The 14,127-nt window shown below is 44.0% G+C and overlaps 1 protein-coding gene across 1 annotated transcript in view; it reads left to right on the forward strand.

Annotated features, from left to right (window-relative positions):
* Positions 1 to 1,232: 1,232 nt before the first annotated feature.
* Positions 1,233 to 14,127, forward strand: part of PRG4 (proteoglycan 4) — a 73,153-nt gene continuing 60,258 nt past the window's right edge. The window contains 6 exon segments of the mRNA XM_075832489.1: positions 1,233 to 1,263; positions 1,420 to 1,480; positions 1,567 to 1,684; positions 2,373 to 2,457; positions 2,622 to 2,638; positions 2,641 to 2,719. Of these exon segments, the coding sequence (XP_075688604.1) occupies positions 1,233 to 1,263; positions 1,420 to 1,480; positions 1,567 to 1,684; positions 2,373 to 2,457; positions 2,622 to 2,638; positions 2,641 to 2,719 (391 nt within the window).

Below are 14,127 nucleotides of genomic sequence, written 5' to 3' on the forward strand. Positions count from 1 at the left end.
CACCATCTATATGGGCACTGTGGCACTATGTGGGCACTGGAACTTTATATTTGGGCACTGGCACTTTATATTTGGGCACTGGCACCTTATATGTTGGCACAGTGGCACTATGTGGGTACTGTGGTGGTGTGGGGGCATATGCATGGGCATTATATGGTATGGAGGCAGCTATGGGGCCATTATGCTGTATGGGACAGCTATGGGGGCATTATGCTGTATGGGGACAGCTATGGGGCATTATACTCTATGGGGCATCTGTGTGAGCATTATAATGTATGTGGGCATCTGTGTTGGCTTTATACTGTATGGGTGCATCTATTGGGACATTATACTGTGTGGGGGTATTATACTGTGCGGGGGCAGCTATTCGGTATTATACTGTGTGTGGGAGGCTATTTTGCATTATACTGTCGGGGCAGCTGTAGTTGCATTATACTGTGTGGGGACAGCTATTGTGGCATTATACTGTGTTGGGGTTCTATGGGGGCATTATCCTGTGTGGGCTGAACCGGCAGGATTAGAAATGTGTCTTAAAAGGAAAAAAAATTGCCGCTACGCACGCTGCATCGGTTGTCCCTCTTTGCGATATTTGAAAGTTGGGCGGTATGCACACATGTCCACATCACACCCCATCATAATTCACATTAGTCTTCATCATCACTAGTACAGTCACTGTACTTGTCAAAATCTATGCCTGTATATACGTACTATTCATATCAACTTCCTCACACCCCATTGTAGTAATCTCCTCTGCACTTTAGGCCATGTTTATGCTTTTTTTTTTCAGTTAACATGGTCATTCAACCAACCTTTATTTTTTCACATTTTTTTGTTATAGCGTACCTGCCTCTTAGACCAAGGTACAAATCCCACTGAAAAGAAAGTGTTACAACACAAGTGCAAAATAAAATGTACCCAGTAGCTGCACAATTCCTAGATACCCTGTCCAGTGGGACAGAGATACGTTTTTTCTAAAGGTGTTCAAATGAGTCCAAGGGCTTGCCACATTTATCACATGCACTTAGAACAACTTTTATAGAGCATGATGTTGATGTTGATGTTAATTTTATCACCAGATGACCATTTATTTTAACAATTGACAAAGGTTGGGTCCCCAACAAGTGCCAACTTATCACATTGATCAATCCCAGGCACAGCCTGAGACAATACAACGTGCTTGTCATGAACTGATGGCAGTATCACAATTCCAAGCAGCCTTGCAGATAAGCAACATGCCGGAGGAAGAGGACTTAGATGCGGAGGGTTTGTGGCAGTCATAATAAAACTCCACTAATCCGCCTACGATTGAACTCAGCCCAGGCTCACAGTACAAAGTGCTGTGCACAGCCCGGTGTCTGACAGATGAGAAGGACCATATGTCCTGCTAACATCAGCATTAGTCAAGGTAAAAATGTAAAGCAAAGGCCAAAGACCTGAGTGAATCAGTCAACAGCATCCAAGTATTCACAGTAGAAGACAAGTAAGTCACCAGGAGGTGGGTAATAATAAATCCCCACTAGATACCACCGTACCCTCTGACTCCATAACTGTTACTCACCCTCACAGAAATCAAGGGCATAACCTAAAGCTGCCGGTACTTGTAGCGGTGGTGTTATGCGTGACCAAGAACCACAAGTTTTACCAATACAAAACGTGCAGCCAAAAACCGCATTGCAAACCCATGGTAATTTGCAGTAAAACCAAATGCGGTCCTGTTGCTCACTTTTTGGCCATGCAGCAAATTACCACTATGTGTACAAATAGCCTTAGGGTGAGTTTATATGTAGCGGCCAAAGCACAACCGAGGTGCGACCATAAATGCTCCAAAGTGTGGTTTTAAAATTGATTGTTATTAAACGCATGGTTTTGCAGGTAAACAGCACTTTTACCAGAAAAAAAAGCATGACCATTAACAAAGAATTTGAAAACCTACCGGTTTGCGATAAAACCGCCTGCCATAGCATTTTTGCCCACATCGTGGGCGAAGAACCCAGCCTAATGTGCCTGATCTAATTGAACCCAATTATCAATTACATTTGGTAATTAGTTAACTGTGTAACTAAGAGTTTTTCATACAAAACTGTAAGTCTTATATTAAAATTTGGCTGTGGATTTGAAACAATATGCAAAAGTAGAATAAATTAAGAAAGGGCAATTACTTTTTACACCTGATCAGCATTTTATAACTCTGGGAATCCAAATTTTCAGATCAATAAACTATTGAAATGTTTCAGATGGTGACTTGTTAGAAGTGATTCACCATATTGCTCAATTCTAGTTACTTTGCTACATTTTCCAGCACTTGTGGAAAGTTCACTTTCATTAAGTGAGTAGTCACCACCCTCTTTCCACTTTTTTGTTTTTTTTACTAGTCTGACAAAGATGCAATATTTCCCGGACTATATAAGCTTAGAAATGTTCTCCTCAGCCAAATTTCCTGTACATCTCCCAAACAAGGTGAGTGTGAAACATGCATTTATCACTATGATCGCCGGGGTAGTGGCGTATATCATGTCAGTTACTTTAGCCTGTGTTTAATAATTTGCTGTATTATATTACTAAATTATAATATATTACCATTATTATTATTTGACTTACATACTTTTGTCTATGATATACAGGTATTATGCCCAGGTGTTTTCTACCATTGAAATGAAGATCTACAGCATCCCGCGGGTCCTCTGCTTTATAATCTCCATCTCATCAGTGTCTTCCCAAAGTAAGAGAGCATTTATTAGACAAACTATTACAGTTTCAAGTATTTCCACAGGACATTATCTAAACTAACTGTATATCTACTATTATAGACATTATGGAACAAACTGTCGTTATGATGATTGCTTTGCTTTTGCGATGTTCACTCCACATTGATACAATTAATTATTGGAGTATTGCATACAATAAATTATTGATGAATGTAATATTTATTTCATCACTTCAAAATATAACATAGTGTCCATAAACAATGCACAACTCAAACTACCGAATAGGTGTGAAGGAGGGGTATATACTTTCATCACATGCAGGTGAATACATAAAGCTTATCAAAGCAATGATAGAAACTGAAAATTCTATCCACTGATAACAAAAGTGATATTGAGGATAAGGGGAAGATAACAAGGTACCGTGGTTGGCTATCGGATACAAATACTGATCTGTTTATACGTTTAACACAAAACTGCCCCTAGAAACTCTGCTTGGTTCACACGACCTATTTTCAGGCGTAAACGAGGCGTATTATGCCTCCATTTACGCCTGAAATTACGGCTCCAATACGTCGGCAAACATCTGCCCATTCATTTGAATAGGTTTGCCGACGTACTGTGCCGACGACCTGTAATTTACGCATCGTCGTTTGACAGCTGTCAAATGGCGACGCGTAAAATGACTGCCTCATCAAAGAAGTGCAGGACACTTCTTTGGACGTAATTTGAGCCGTTTTTCATTGAATTCAATGAAGAACAGCTTTAAATTACGGCCGTCAATGACGCCTCGCAAAATGCGAGGACGAGCAATTACGTCTGAAATTACGAAGCTGTTTTCTCCTGAAAACAGCTCCGTCATTTCAGTCGTATCGGACGCTGCCGTGTGCATATACCCTAAGGAACAATAAAAGAGCTGACATGGTCGAGTCAGTCAACTCAAAGCACACCTGACAACAGTGTGGAAATCTGGTAGGCGTCCCACGTGTTGTCAGTGACTTTAGAATATATATCATTCTATTGATAAGCTGTCTGCATTTACCTGCTTCGAATTAAAATATATACCCTTACTTACCACCTATTTGGTAGCTTGTTTTGTGCATTGTTTATGGACTATGTTTTAAACTGATAAAATAAATGTAATGTTTCAGTATTCAGTTTGTTTATATAATAACCATTGAATACGACTGAACTGAATTATTTTCACCTGACTCTGGGATAGTAATAACCTACACAATACGACCTGAATGTCTTACACTCACATGATCACAGATTCTCCCCTTTGCGTCTGAGAGATCTTGGTAATATACCACTCAGCTGTATTAATTTGGCACCTAATTCAGAATAATATTTGAAAATTATGTTACATTTCAGAAAACAGTATTAGACAAGAAGAAGGTTTCATTAAGCTGCTGTCACAGAGGATATGTCCTCAATATACCTAGTGCATGGCAGGTTTTAACCCCTTGATAACCATACATATGCCTTTTTACGGCAGTCATTAAGGGTACTTATGCCACAGAGCCGTGAAAAGGCGAGGCTATGACATAAGACAGTCGGGCACCTGCTCTAGGGTTAGGCTCTAGGGTGATTGAAATTAGCATTGATCCAACCAGTCAATAGCAACCGTGGCATCTAAGTGGTTTTAGTGGGAGGGGGCTCCCCCCGCTCAGTCCATTGGCATACCCGCGACGTGATCGTGGGTATGGCGATTGTTTTGATGGCAGCTGGGGGCCTTACGATACCTCCAGGTTTGCCTTCAGTGAATGCCTATTATGCCCTGTCTAATAGAATGTCTGTCAGTTTTACACTGACATGTATAATACAATGCAACATAGAAGGATTGCAGTGCATTATAAAAGCGAGTAAAATTCCATAGTGGAACTTCAATAAAAAGTTTTAAATATTTAAATAAAGTTTATAATAAACATATATATATACATACACATGTATATATATATATATATATATATATATATATATATATATATATATATATATATATAAAACCATGGGACAGAGTAAGGGCACCAAGGTGCCATTACTCTGTCCTATGGATTTACTACATTCAAAGTTGGGGAACTGATTCATCCCCTGGTAACGAGCACCTGGCATAATATATAGGTATGTTGGAGTTCTGTGTTCATCTGCTCTATATATATATATATATATATATATATATATATATATATATATATATATATATTTATTAATATATATAAAATCCCAAGTAAAAAAAAAAATGGAAAAACTCACTTTTTCTCCATATAAAATACTTTATTATGAAAAAAAAAACAACTAAAAAAGATACACATATTTGGTATTGCCACATCTATAACACGGGTTAGAGTTCGGGTAACTCTAAAACTGTTACTTTATTTAATCCACACGGTGAACACCGTAAAACATAAATAAAAAAACAATGCCATAATTGCAGTTTTCTGTTGATCCTGCCTTCCAAAAAAAGCGATAAAAATCTATTAAAAAGTCGCATGTACCCCAAAATGACTACAAGTCATCCCGCGAAATAAGCCCTCATACAGCTACATCGGCAGAAAAATAAAAAAGTTATGACTCTTAGAATATGGCAAAAAATAAAGTATTTGAAGCAGCACAAATCCCGATATCAGGAGCGGTGTCACGCTGTAAGGTCAGACAAACCCAGTTTGACGTAATGTAATCCTCAGAAAAAGCGTGGTTGAACAGCAGCACACGTCTCCCAAATTTCAATCAATAGATTCTTTTATTGGTCAAACATCCAGTAAAAAATGGTAACGTTTCGACCCGTGACAAGTGGAGGGTCTTTCTCAAGCCTTGTCACGGGTCGAAACGTTGCCATTTTTTACTGGATATTTGACCAATAAAAGTATATGTTGATTGAAATTTGGGAGACGTGTGCTGCTGTTCAACCACACTTTTTCTTAGAATATAGCGACACAAAAACAAATACTTTTAAAAAAAAGTGTATTTATTGTGCAAAAGTAGTAAAACATTAAAAAAAAACTATATACATTTAATATTGCCGTAATCATAACGATCCACTGAATAAACGCATTATGTTATTTATAGCACACGGTAAACTGCATAATTTTAAGACGCAAATAAGAATGGTGACATTTCTGGGGGGTTTTCCCCGCAAAAAAAAAAAAAGTTCATAAAAGTTAATCAATAAATTACAGAAGTAGCATTTTTATCTTGACTTTTAACACATTAAATACACAGTGACAAGAAACTTTAACTTGACTTTTTCAATGACTTTTCAATGACTTTTGTTGTGTGATATCACGTTGCAGCAGGTTATCAGAATCAAGATAAACTTGGCTACATCTGAATATATCCTTAAAATGGTGCGATTAATAAATGCAACTTTTACTGCAAAAAACAAGTTATCATACAGCTATGTCGGAAAAATAAAAAAGTTCTAGCTCTTTATATGTGACGATGGAAAAACTAAAATTATTGCTTGGTCATTAAGGATTACATAGGCTGGTCACTAAGGGGTTATTGCAGATCCTTCAGATACAGTCTGACTGCGGAAGGATGCTATTGCTGGAACTGCATATGATAAGATGTACTATGGTGACCATGAATCTTATAAAAATAAAAGAGGGGTCACATTGGTCCTACCTCTATCAGGTCTATCAGGTCAACAAGCCGTAATAGGGAATTATAAAATACATTGCCTACACCAGAGGTCCCCTACCTTTTCTAGTTTGCAAGCCAATTTCAAACATCACAAGGAATGTTGAGCTACTTTGAATAATAAAAGTAAAAAGCCTTGCAGCACTGGGGTCCTGGGTCCGAAGCCGACCAACGGTAATATCTGCATGAAGTTGTATGTTTTCCTTGTGTTTGTATCGGTTTCCTTCGAGATCTCAAGAGGAACAGTTCTCTAATTACCATAAAGGTATGTATTAGAAGCAAAGGATTGGAATATTCTGGAAGACATTGTCAGGTCAGGTATACAAAACAGTGCTGGTAATGTTTTGTAGGGTGACAAATGACTGCTGGCAGATGCAATCTGATTCTATATTCATGTATTATATTGTAATGGAACTGAACATGTAAATGAAATGCCTTTTAAATCATGACACTGTTACGGTGTTACATAGATTCTTCCTCTTACATTTAGAGGATGTATGCTATTTTATTTTCTTCAAAAACTGTACACAGAACAACTAATGCTACATGTCGGAGTAGAAAGTACATTGGCTGCTTGGAATATTTTTTGCCCCTGCCTGTTCTATATGAACTAACTAAATTGTTAACTCAACGAAGAAAATTAAGAAGTGTTTACTTAAAGTATAGCTAATTGTTTTACAAACTTCTGCCATGTCATAATGACATGTCAGAAGTTTGGATTGGTGGGGGTCCGAGCAGTGAAACCCCCACCAATCGCTAGAACGAAGTAGCTGAAGCGCTCGTGTGAGCGCTCAGGCGCTTCGTCTCTGTTTGGCTTTTTCCATAAATAAATTTATCGGTGTACGGACTCAATACAAAGTCTATGAGCCCGTACTCTTCAGCTGCTTCGTTCTAGCGATTGGTGGGGGTCTCCGTGCTCGGACCCCCACCAATCCAAACTTCTGACATGGCACTATGACATGTCAGAAGTTTGTCAAACGTTTAGCTACACATTAAATAGAACGTAAGCTGTTAAATCAATATGAAACCTATAGATATTAATTTTATGTTATTTTAATCCCTTACCCCACCACAAAATGCATAACCAGGAGAGAAAGCCTGATGTACCAGGGTCAGGTTTTACATCTATGTAAAGAATTGTAGATTAAAGAGGATGTACATGTACTCAGGGGCGTAACTAGGAAAGACTGGGCCCCATAGCAAACTTTTGACTGTGGGGCCCCCCCTCCCCTGGGTGTCACACAACCCCCCCCCCCCCTTGTAGATAGTGCCTTTTTTACAAACCACCCCTTTTGATAACGCCATACAGCCCCCCTGTAGATAACGCCATACAGCCCCCTTTGTAGATATCTACAGAGGGGGCTGTATGGCGCTATCTACAGAGGGGGCTGTATGGCGCTATCTACAGGGGGGCTGTATGGCGCTATCTACAGGGGGGCTGTATGGCGCTATCTACAGGGGGGCTGTATGGCGCTATCTACAGGGGGGCTGTATGGCGCTATCTACAGGGGAACTGTATGGCGCTATCTACAGGGGAACTGTATGGCGCTACCTACAGAGGGGGCTGTATGGCGCTATCTACAGAGGGGGCTGTATGGCGCTATCTACAGAGGGGGCTGTATGGCGCTATCTACAGAGGGGGCTGTATGGCGTTATCTAGAGGGGGCTGTATGGCGTTTCCTACAGAGGGGGCTGTCTGGCGTTGTCTACAGGGGGGACTGTATGGCGTTACCTACAGGGAGTCTGTATGGCGTTCCCTACAGGGGGGGTCTGTAGGGAACGCCGTACAGCCCCCCCTGTAGGGAACACCATACAGCCCCCCCCTGTAGGGAACGCCATACAGCGTCGTCCCCCCCTGTAGGGAACGCCATACAGCGCCCCCCCCTGTAGGGAGCGCCATACAGCGCCCCCCTCTGTAGGGAACGCCATACAGCGTCCCCCCCTGTAGGGAATGCCATACAGCGTCCCCCCCTGTAGGGAACGCCATACAGCGTCCCCCCCCTCTGTAGGGAACGCCATACAGTGTCCCCCCCCCATAGGGAACGCCATACAGCGTCGTCGTCCCTGTAGGGAACGCCATACAGCCACCCCCCTGTAGGGAACGCCATACAGCGTCCCCCCTCCCAAAAAAATGCGACCTACAGTGTGTCCTAATAAAAGACATGTATCCCCTATCCACAGGATAGGGGATACATGTGTGATCGCTGGCAGCGATAGGGAGAACGGGGGACTGAAAGTCCCCTGAAGTTCTCTTGACTAACCTCTGACTTCTGGCGTCTGCGCAGCTCTGTAGAAATGAATGGAGCGCTGGTCACGCATGCGCACAAGCGGGACCGGCGCTCCATTCATTTATACGGAGCTGCCGACACAGACCCCGGAAGTCCGAGGTTTGTGATGGAGAACTTCAGGGGACTTTCAGTCCCCCGTTCTCCCTATCGCTGCCAGCGATCACACATGTATCCCCTGTCCTGTGGATAGGGGATACATGTCTTTTGCTTAATGGCAGAGCGGGGAGATTCCCCCCTGCTCTGCCGTAGTGTTCAGTGGCGATCCGCTGTAGCAGCCATAGAGGCTGCTAGCGGAGCCTCCGGCCATGGTGGGGGCACGTGTCAGCGGGCGACACGGGCCCCCTCATGCCGCGGGCCCCGTAGCAGCCGCTACTGCTGCTACGGCGGTAGTTACGCCACTGCATGTACTCCTATCTATGCCACACAAACAATATTCAATTATAATTTGCAGTGCAACTTATTTACAGCAGTTTCAAGTTTGCAGAGCTAAATAGCTAAATTTAGTAGAGAACTAGGTTTAAAACGTAAACATTAAGGCTGAATTCAGACACAGCATTTTGCTGCGTTTTTGTATGTTTTTCGTGGCGCTTTTTTGTTGTTGTTTTTTTTTAACGTTTTTGCCAGATGTTACATTAATGTCTATAGTAAAATATCAAATGCACTACACATAACTATGTTTTGGTTTGTGGAGTTTTTGAGGCAATTTTGTGGTCAGTGGCATTTTTTTAAAAACGCAGCATGTTCTGGGTATGGCGTTGTTTCCATAAGCTTCTCTATAGGACTTCAAAAATGCCATAAAAAATGCATGTACAAAATTATACTAAATAAAAAATGCCACCAAAACGCCACTAAAAATGGCATAAAAAGCGATGTTACGTTTGAAATACAGTAGTGTGTTTTTTGGTGGAGTTTAAAACAATTTTCTGTGTGTGAAAGAGCCCTAAAACAAGTATTACACTGACACTATTATCAGAAAGTGGCTTTCTTTAACCACTCAAGTCTGCATACCGTTTTATTGCGAGATATTGGTTTTCATGTTGGATAACTGCTGTGCAGAAAGTTATTTTTTTAAGATTTTCATTAAATTATCATTTGTAGCTCGAAATATATTGTGTGGGATGTGTCTACTAATAATTGCCTATTTTCAAGAATTTCCATGTAGTGGTCTAGCAAGCCTTCATTCAGAAATAAAATTAAAGCATTCATTTGTATCTATCATAGGCCGAGGTTTAACAGTTGTAGTGACATCATGTAAGTAGTACTGATAGCAGTGGTAGTGACACTGAAGCAGTAGTAATGGTAGAAGAAGTGACATGGTAGTAGTAGTAATAGCAGTAGTAATAATAGTAACATAGTATGTAAGACTGAAAAAAGACATATCCAGTTCAGCCTTTTTCCTGCAATGTTGATTCAGAGGAAAACAAAAAAAAAACATGAGGTAAAAGCCAATTTTCTTCATCTTAGGGAACAATTGCATCCTGACTCCAAATATCAAATCAGAATAAATCTCAGGATTAGTTACCCATGTTCAGTAATCTAGTAACCATAACATGAAAGGCATTCAAGCCCCTTTTGAACTCTTTAAGTGAATTCTGCATGACAACTTCCTCTTGCAAAGAGTTCCATAGTCTCACTGCTCTTACAGTGAATAATCCCCTTCTATGTCTGTGTAGAAACCTAAATTCCTCTATAGGTAGAGGATGCCTCTTTTTATCGTTACAGTCCCGGGTATAAATAGGTGATTAGAGAGACTTCTGTGTAGAATGGCCAGACCCGGGCTACAGGACTAGGGGAAGGCCACATGACCGGGGTTATAGGTAAAAGGGAGGAGTTAATGTGGTTGAACAGGAGCGAGGTCAGAAGGCGCTCTGGTTTGAGTGCCAGTCTGACCGAAGGGAGCAGGGGAAGCGGTTGTGTGCTGTTCTGCTCCATACAGTGCTATCCCCCTCGGCGTGTCTCTCTGGTCTCCCGAGTGTGATGGGTGACATTAATGAGCTGGGCCTTTTCTCTAATCCTCTCGGCTAAGGGGGGTCGGGAGATGCGTCAACAGCCGCGGGGGTAGCTGGGGGCCGTCTAGACGTGTCCCTTCACCGGTCCAGGAGGACTCGCCTGGAGCCCTAACACCACACCTAGGGTCTGGCGCAGGGTTAGGAGCCCCTCCAGGGACCCTGCAGATTTGGGCCACAGGTCCCGGCATGGCAGGAATCCTTCCTCTCGGGCAGATCCAGCGGGGTCTGCTCTCCTTGCTGCGGGGGACACCCCCTGGCACCTGTCCCTTTTTTTGCCCGAAGCTGCGTCAGGCCAACCTGGCAATGCTCTGGTCAAGCGGCCCACCTGTTCACAAGATGGCAGTGAACAGACTTCCTGCAGGCAAAGGTTGGTCGTCGTGCAGTGCCCCACTGGCTCGGCGAGGGAAGAGTGATGGGCAGGTCAGGCCTGGACGACTGCTATGGTTCCAGCAAGGTCAGAGGGTGGCGGGAGCTGCCCTCCATGCGTGACTACAAGATTCGGCACACAAGGCCTCTTGGATAACTCGGGTGAAGAAGATGCAGCCCGGTGACTCTTTGTCTTTCCCGTACTCTGTTCCCGCTATTTTTAGGGCCTGAGGCGGATTGTGTGGGACATGCGGATGGGAGGAGTGTGAACGAGTTGTTGGGCGGTTTACGCGTGCTGCTAGCGCGGTGTCAACAGGTGGTTCTGGAGTATGGGCCGACGCCGGTTCCAGCGTGGGTTGGATCAGCTGGGCTGACGTGTCTAGCTGGTGGTGGCAAGTCCTTGGGTATTGAGCCAGCGGTTCGGGAGACGGGAGTGGCGGTGTCAGAACAGACTAATAAAGACTTGGAGGTTGATTATATAGGGTATGCCATAGGGGAAGCTTATAGGGTTTATGGGGGACAGACTTGGTTCAGGTATGATGAGCAATTCAGACAGAGGAAGGCAGTTTGTCCTAGTATTCGGTGGGGTCAGGAAGACATTAGCCTATGGTTGTGGGTGATGGCCCCGGATCATTTCAGCCAGTCCTTTCCAGGGTAGGCCGGGGGAGCCGGCCAGGCTGGGCAGCATGGATCAGGAGGGCAGTCAGCAAGAGGTGTGGGAAGGAAGTTGGGTTTATGTTGGCAATTCAATGAGGACCATTGTAAGTTCGCAGCAGGGTGTAAATTTAAACACTCTTGTTCCGTCTGCGGGGAGGGGGTGTCCCACGGCTCGTCTCTGTGTTTTAAAAAAGGGAAGGAAAAGGGGTGCAGCTCTGGTAGCCATGGGGGTGACTCTGGTGAGATAACCTAAATAGGTTTCCGGATAGCGCTAGGGTGTTGTTGTTGGAGACTGGATTTAGGAACAGCTTTCGTATTCCCGACTCATCGCATCCAGTCCCTTTTTCCCTTCGGAACTTAAAATCTACCCAGGAGCACCCGTCAGTCTTGGCGGAAAAACTGGGAAAGGAAATGGCTCTTGGGAGAATGGCGGGCCCATTCGTTTCCCCTCCTTTTCTGGACCTGGTTGTTTCTCCGCTGGGTGTGGTCCCCAAGAAGGAGCCGAATAAATTTCGGCTCATTCATCACCTGTCACATACAAAGGGTTCTTTTAACACGACAGTTGACTGAGTACGTTACTATGGGAAGGGCACACTTATGGAAAAGCTTACGTGGAATCAGCATTTTGCCTCCTGCCAGTACATCCTGAGATTATATGACTGTTGGGTTGTTACTGGGATGAGGCATATTTTGCAGACAGGTGCCTTCAAATGGGTTGTTCGATCTCGTGTGCTTATTTCAAAGCTTTCAGCTTTCTTAAAATGGGTGATTTGTGATGTGGCAGGCGCTGTATCACGGATCCATTATTTGGATGATTTTATTTGTGTCGGCCCCACGGGTTCTTCGGTGTGCACTAATCCTCTCTCGATGGTGGAATGCGTGACTAGACGCTTTGGGGTCCCACTGGTCCCTGAGTAAACTGAGGGCCCCTGTACGGATTCGTTTTTCCTTGGGATTACCATTGGTTCCGATGGTATGGAATGTCGGCTTCCCTAGGAGAAGTTGGAGGGTTTGAAGGAGTTGGTGGCCAAGATGTGCCATTCACACAAGGTTACATTGCGTGACCTGCAGTCCCTTTTGGGGAAGCACAATTTTACCTGTCGGATTATGCCCATGGGGAGGGTTTTCTGTAGGCATTTGGCGAGAGCGACGGCTGGGGTTTGGGCTCCTCATCATTTTGTGCGTTTGTCTCGGGAGCACTGTGATGATTTGGCGGTGTGGGCTGAATTTTTTTGACAATACAACGGTCAGTCATTCATCATGGCCCCTGGATAGTTGCAACTGGGATTTGTTCACCGATGCCTCGGGGAGTGTAGGTTTTGGTGCATACTGTGAGGGGGCAATGGTGTGTGGGTCAGTGGCCTCAGCCTTGGGAAGAGGAAGGTTTGGTGCGTAGCCTTGCTCTTCTGGAGCTGTTTCCCATCGTGGTGGCGATTACAATATGGGGGGAGCGGTTCCATGATAGGAAAGTTTGTTTTCATTGCGACAACGTGGTGGGGGTGGTGATGGCTATTAACAATATGTCGGTGTCTTTATCTCCTGTTGTTCGTTTGTTGCAGCAGTTGGTTCCCCTATGCCTGTAATTTGATGCATGGGTGACTGCTGTGCATATCCCGGGGGTCAAAAATTAAATTGCCGATTCTCTTTCTCTTGCTTACAGTGGGATCGGTTTCTGGTTGTTGGCCCCGGAAGCGACGGAAATCGCATGTCCTCCTCAGTTGTGGGATCTGGGCTGTGGAGGGGGAGGCGAGTCAGCTCATCTGTTCGTCTTTGGCTCCAGGGACATGGACTGCATACGAGGCGGCTTGGCATGAGTGGGTGGTTTTGTTGAGTGTTCTAGATTGGGTGAGTAAGGATGAGGATCGGATGGTGGCATTGTTAGCTCTTCTGAGGAATGTGTCGTTTTGTGTCAGCCCTGGTCTTTGGTTTCAAATTGCTGGGCCTTAGGGATGTTACGAAAGGATTTTTCTGGTCGGCCAGGCCCTAAATGGGGTTACCGGCGGGGTCGTGTGTTGCCTGATAGGCGTCGACCTGTTTCTTTTTCATTGTTAGAGCGGCTGGGTGAGGTGGTTGATGTGGTGTGTAATTCGCATTACGAGGCAGCATTGTTTCGGCTTGCTTTTTCGTGGACTTTTTTGGCACTCTGAGGGTTGGAAAGTTGATTGCTCCCAGTAGTTTCCGGTTAGGTGGTTTGTTGGAGGAGGATGTGGTGTTCTTAGACAGTGGTGTTCTTTGGATTCGGAGATCCAAGATGGATCACAGTGGGAGAGGCAAAAGGGTGGATCTGGGTGCAGTTCCAGGGACTTTAATGTGCCCTGTTCGCTCCCTGGGAGCTTATCGCGCTGTCCGGATGGCTGGGGTTGGTCCTCTTTTGCAACATGTTGATGGGTCATTTTTGTTTCGTTATCAGTTTGCGGTGGTTTTCCGTAGATGTTTGGAGTTTGTTGGGTTGGATGGGGCTAT

Source organism: Rhinoderma darwinii, chromosome 7 (assembly GCF_050947455.1).
Source record: "Rhinoderma darwinii isolate aRhiDar2 chromosome 7, aRhiDar2.hap1, whole genome shotgun sequence".
Classification (NCBI taxonomy): Eukaryota; Metazoa; Chordata; class Amphibia; order Anura; family Rhinodermatidae; genus Rhinoderma; species Rhinoderma darwinii.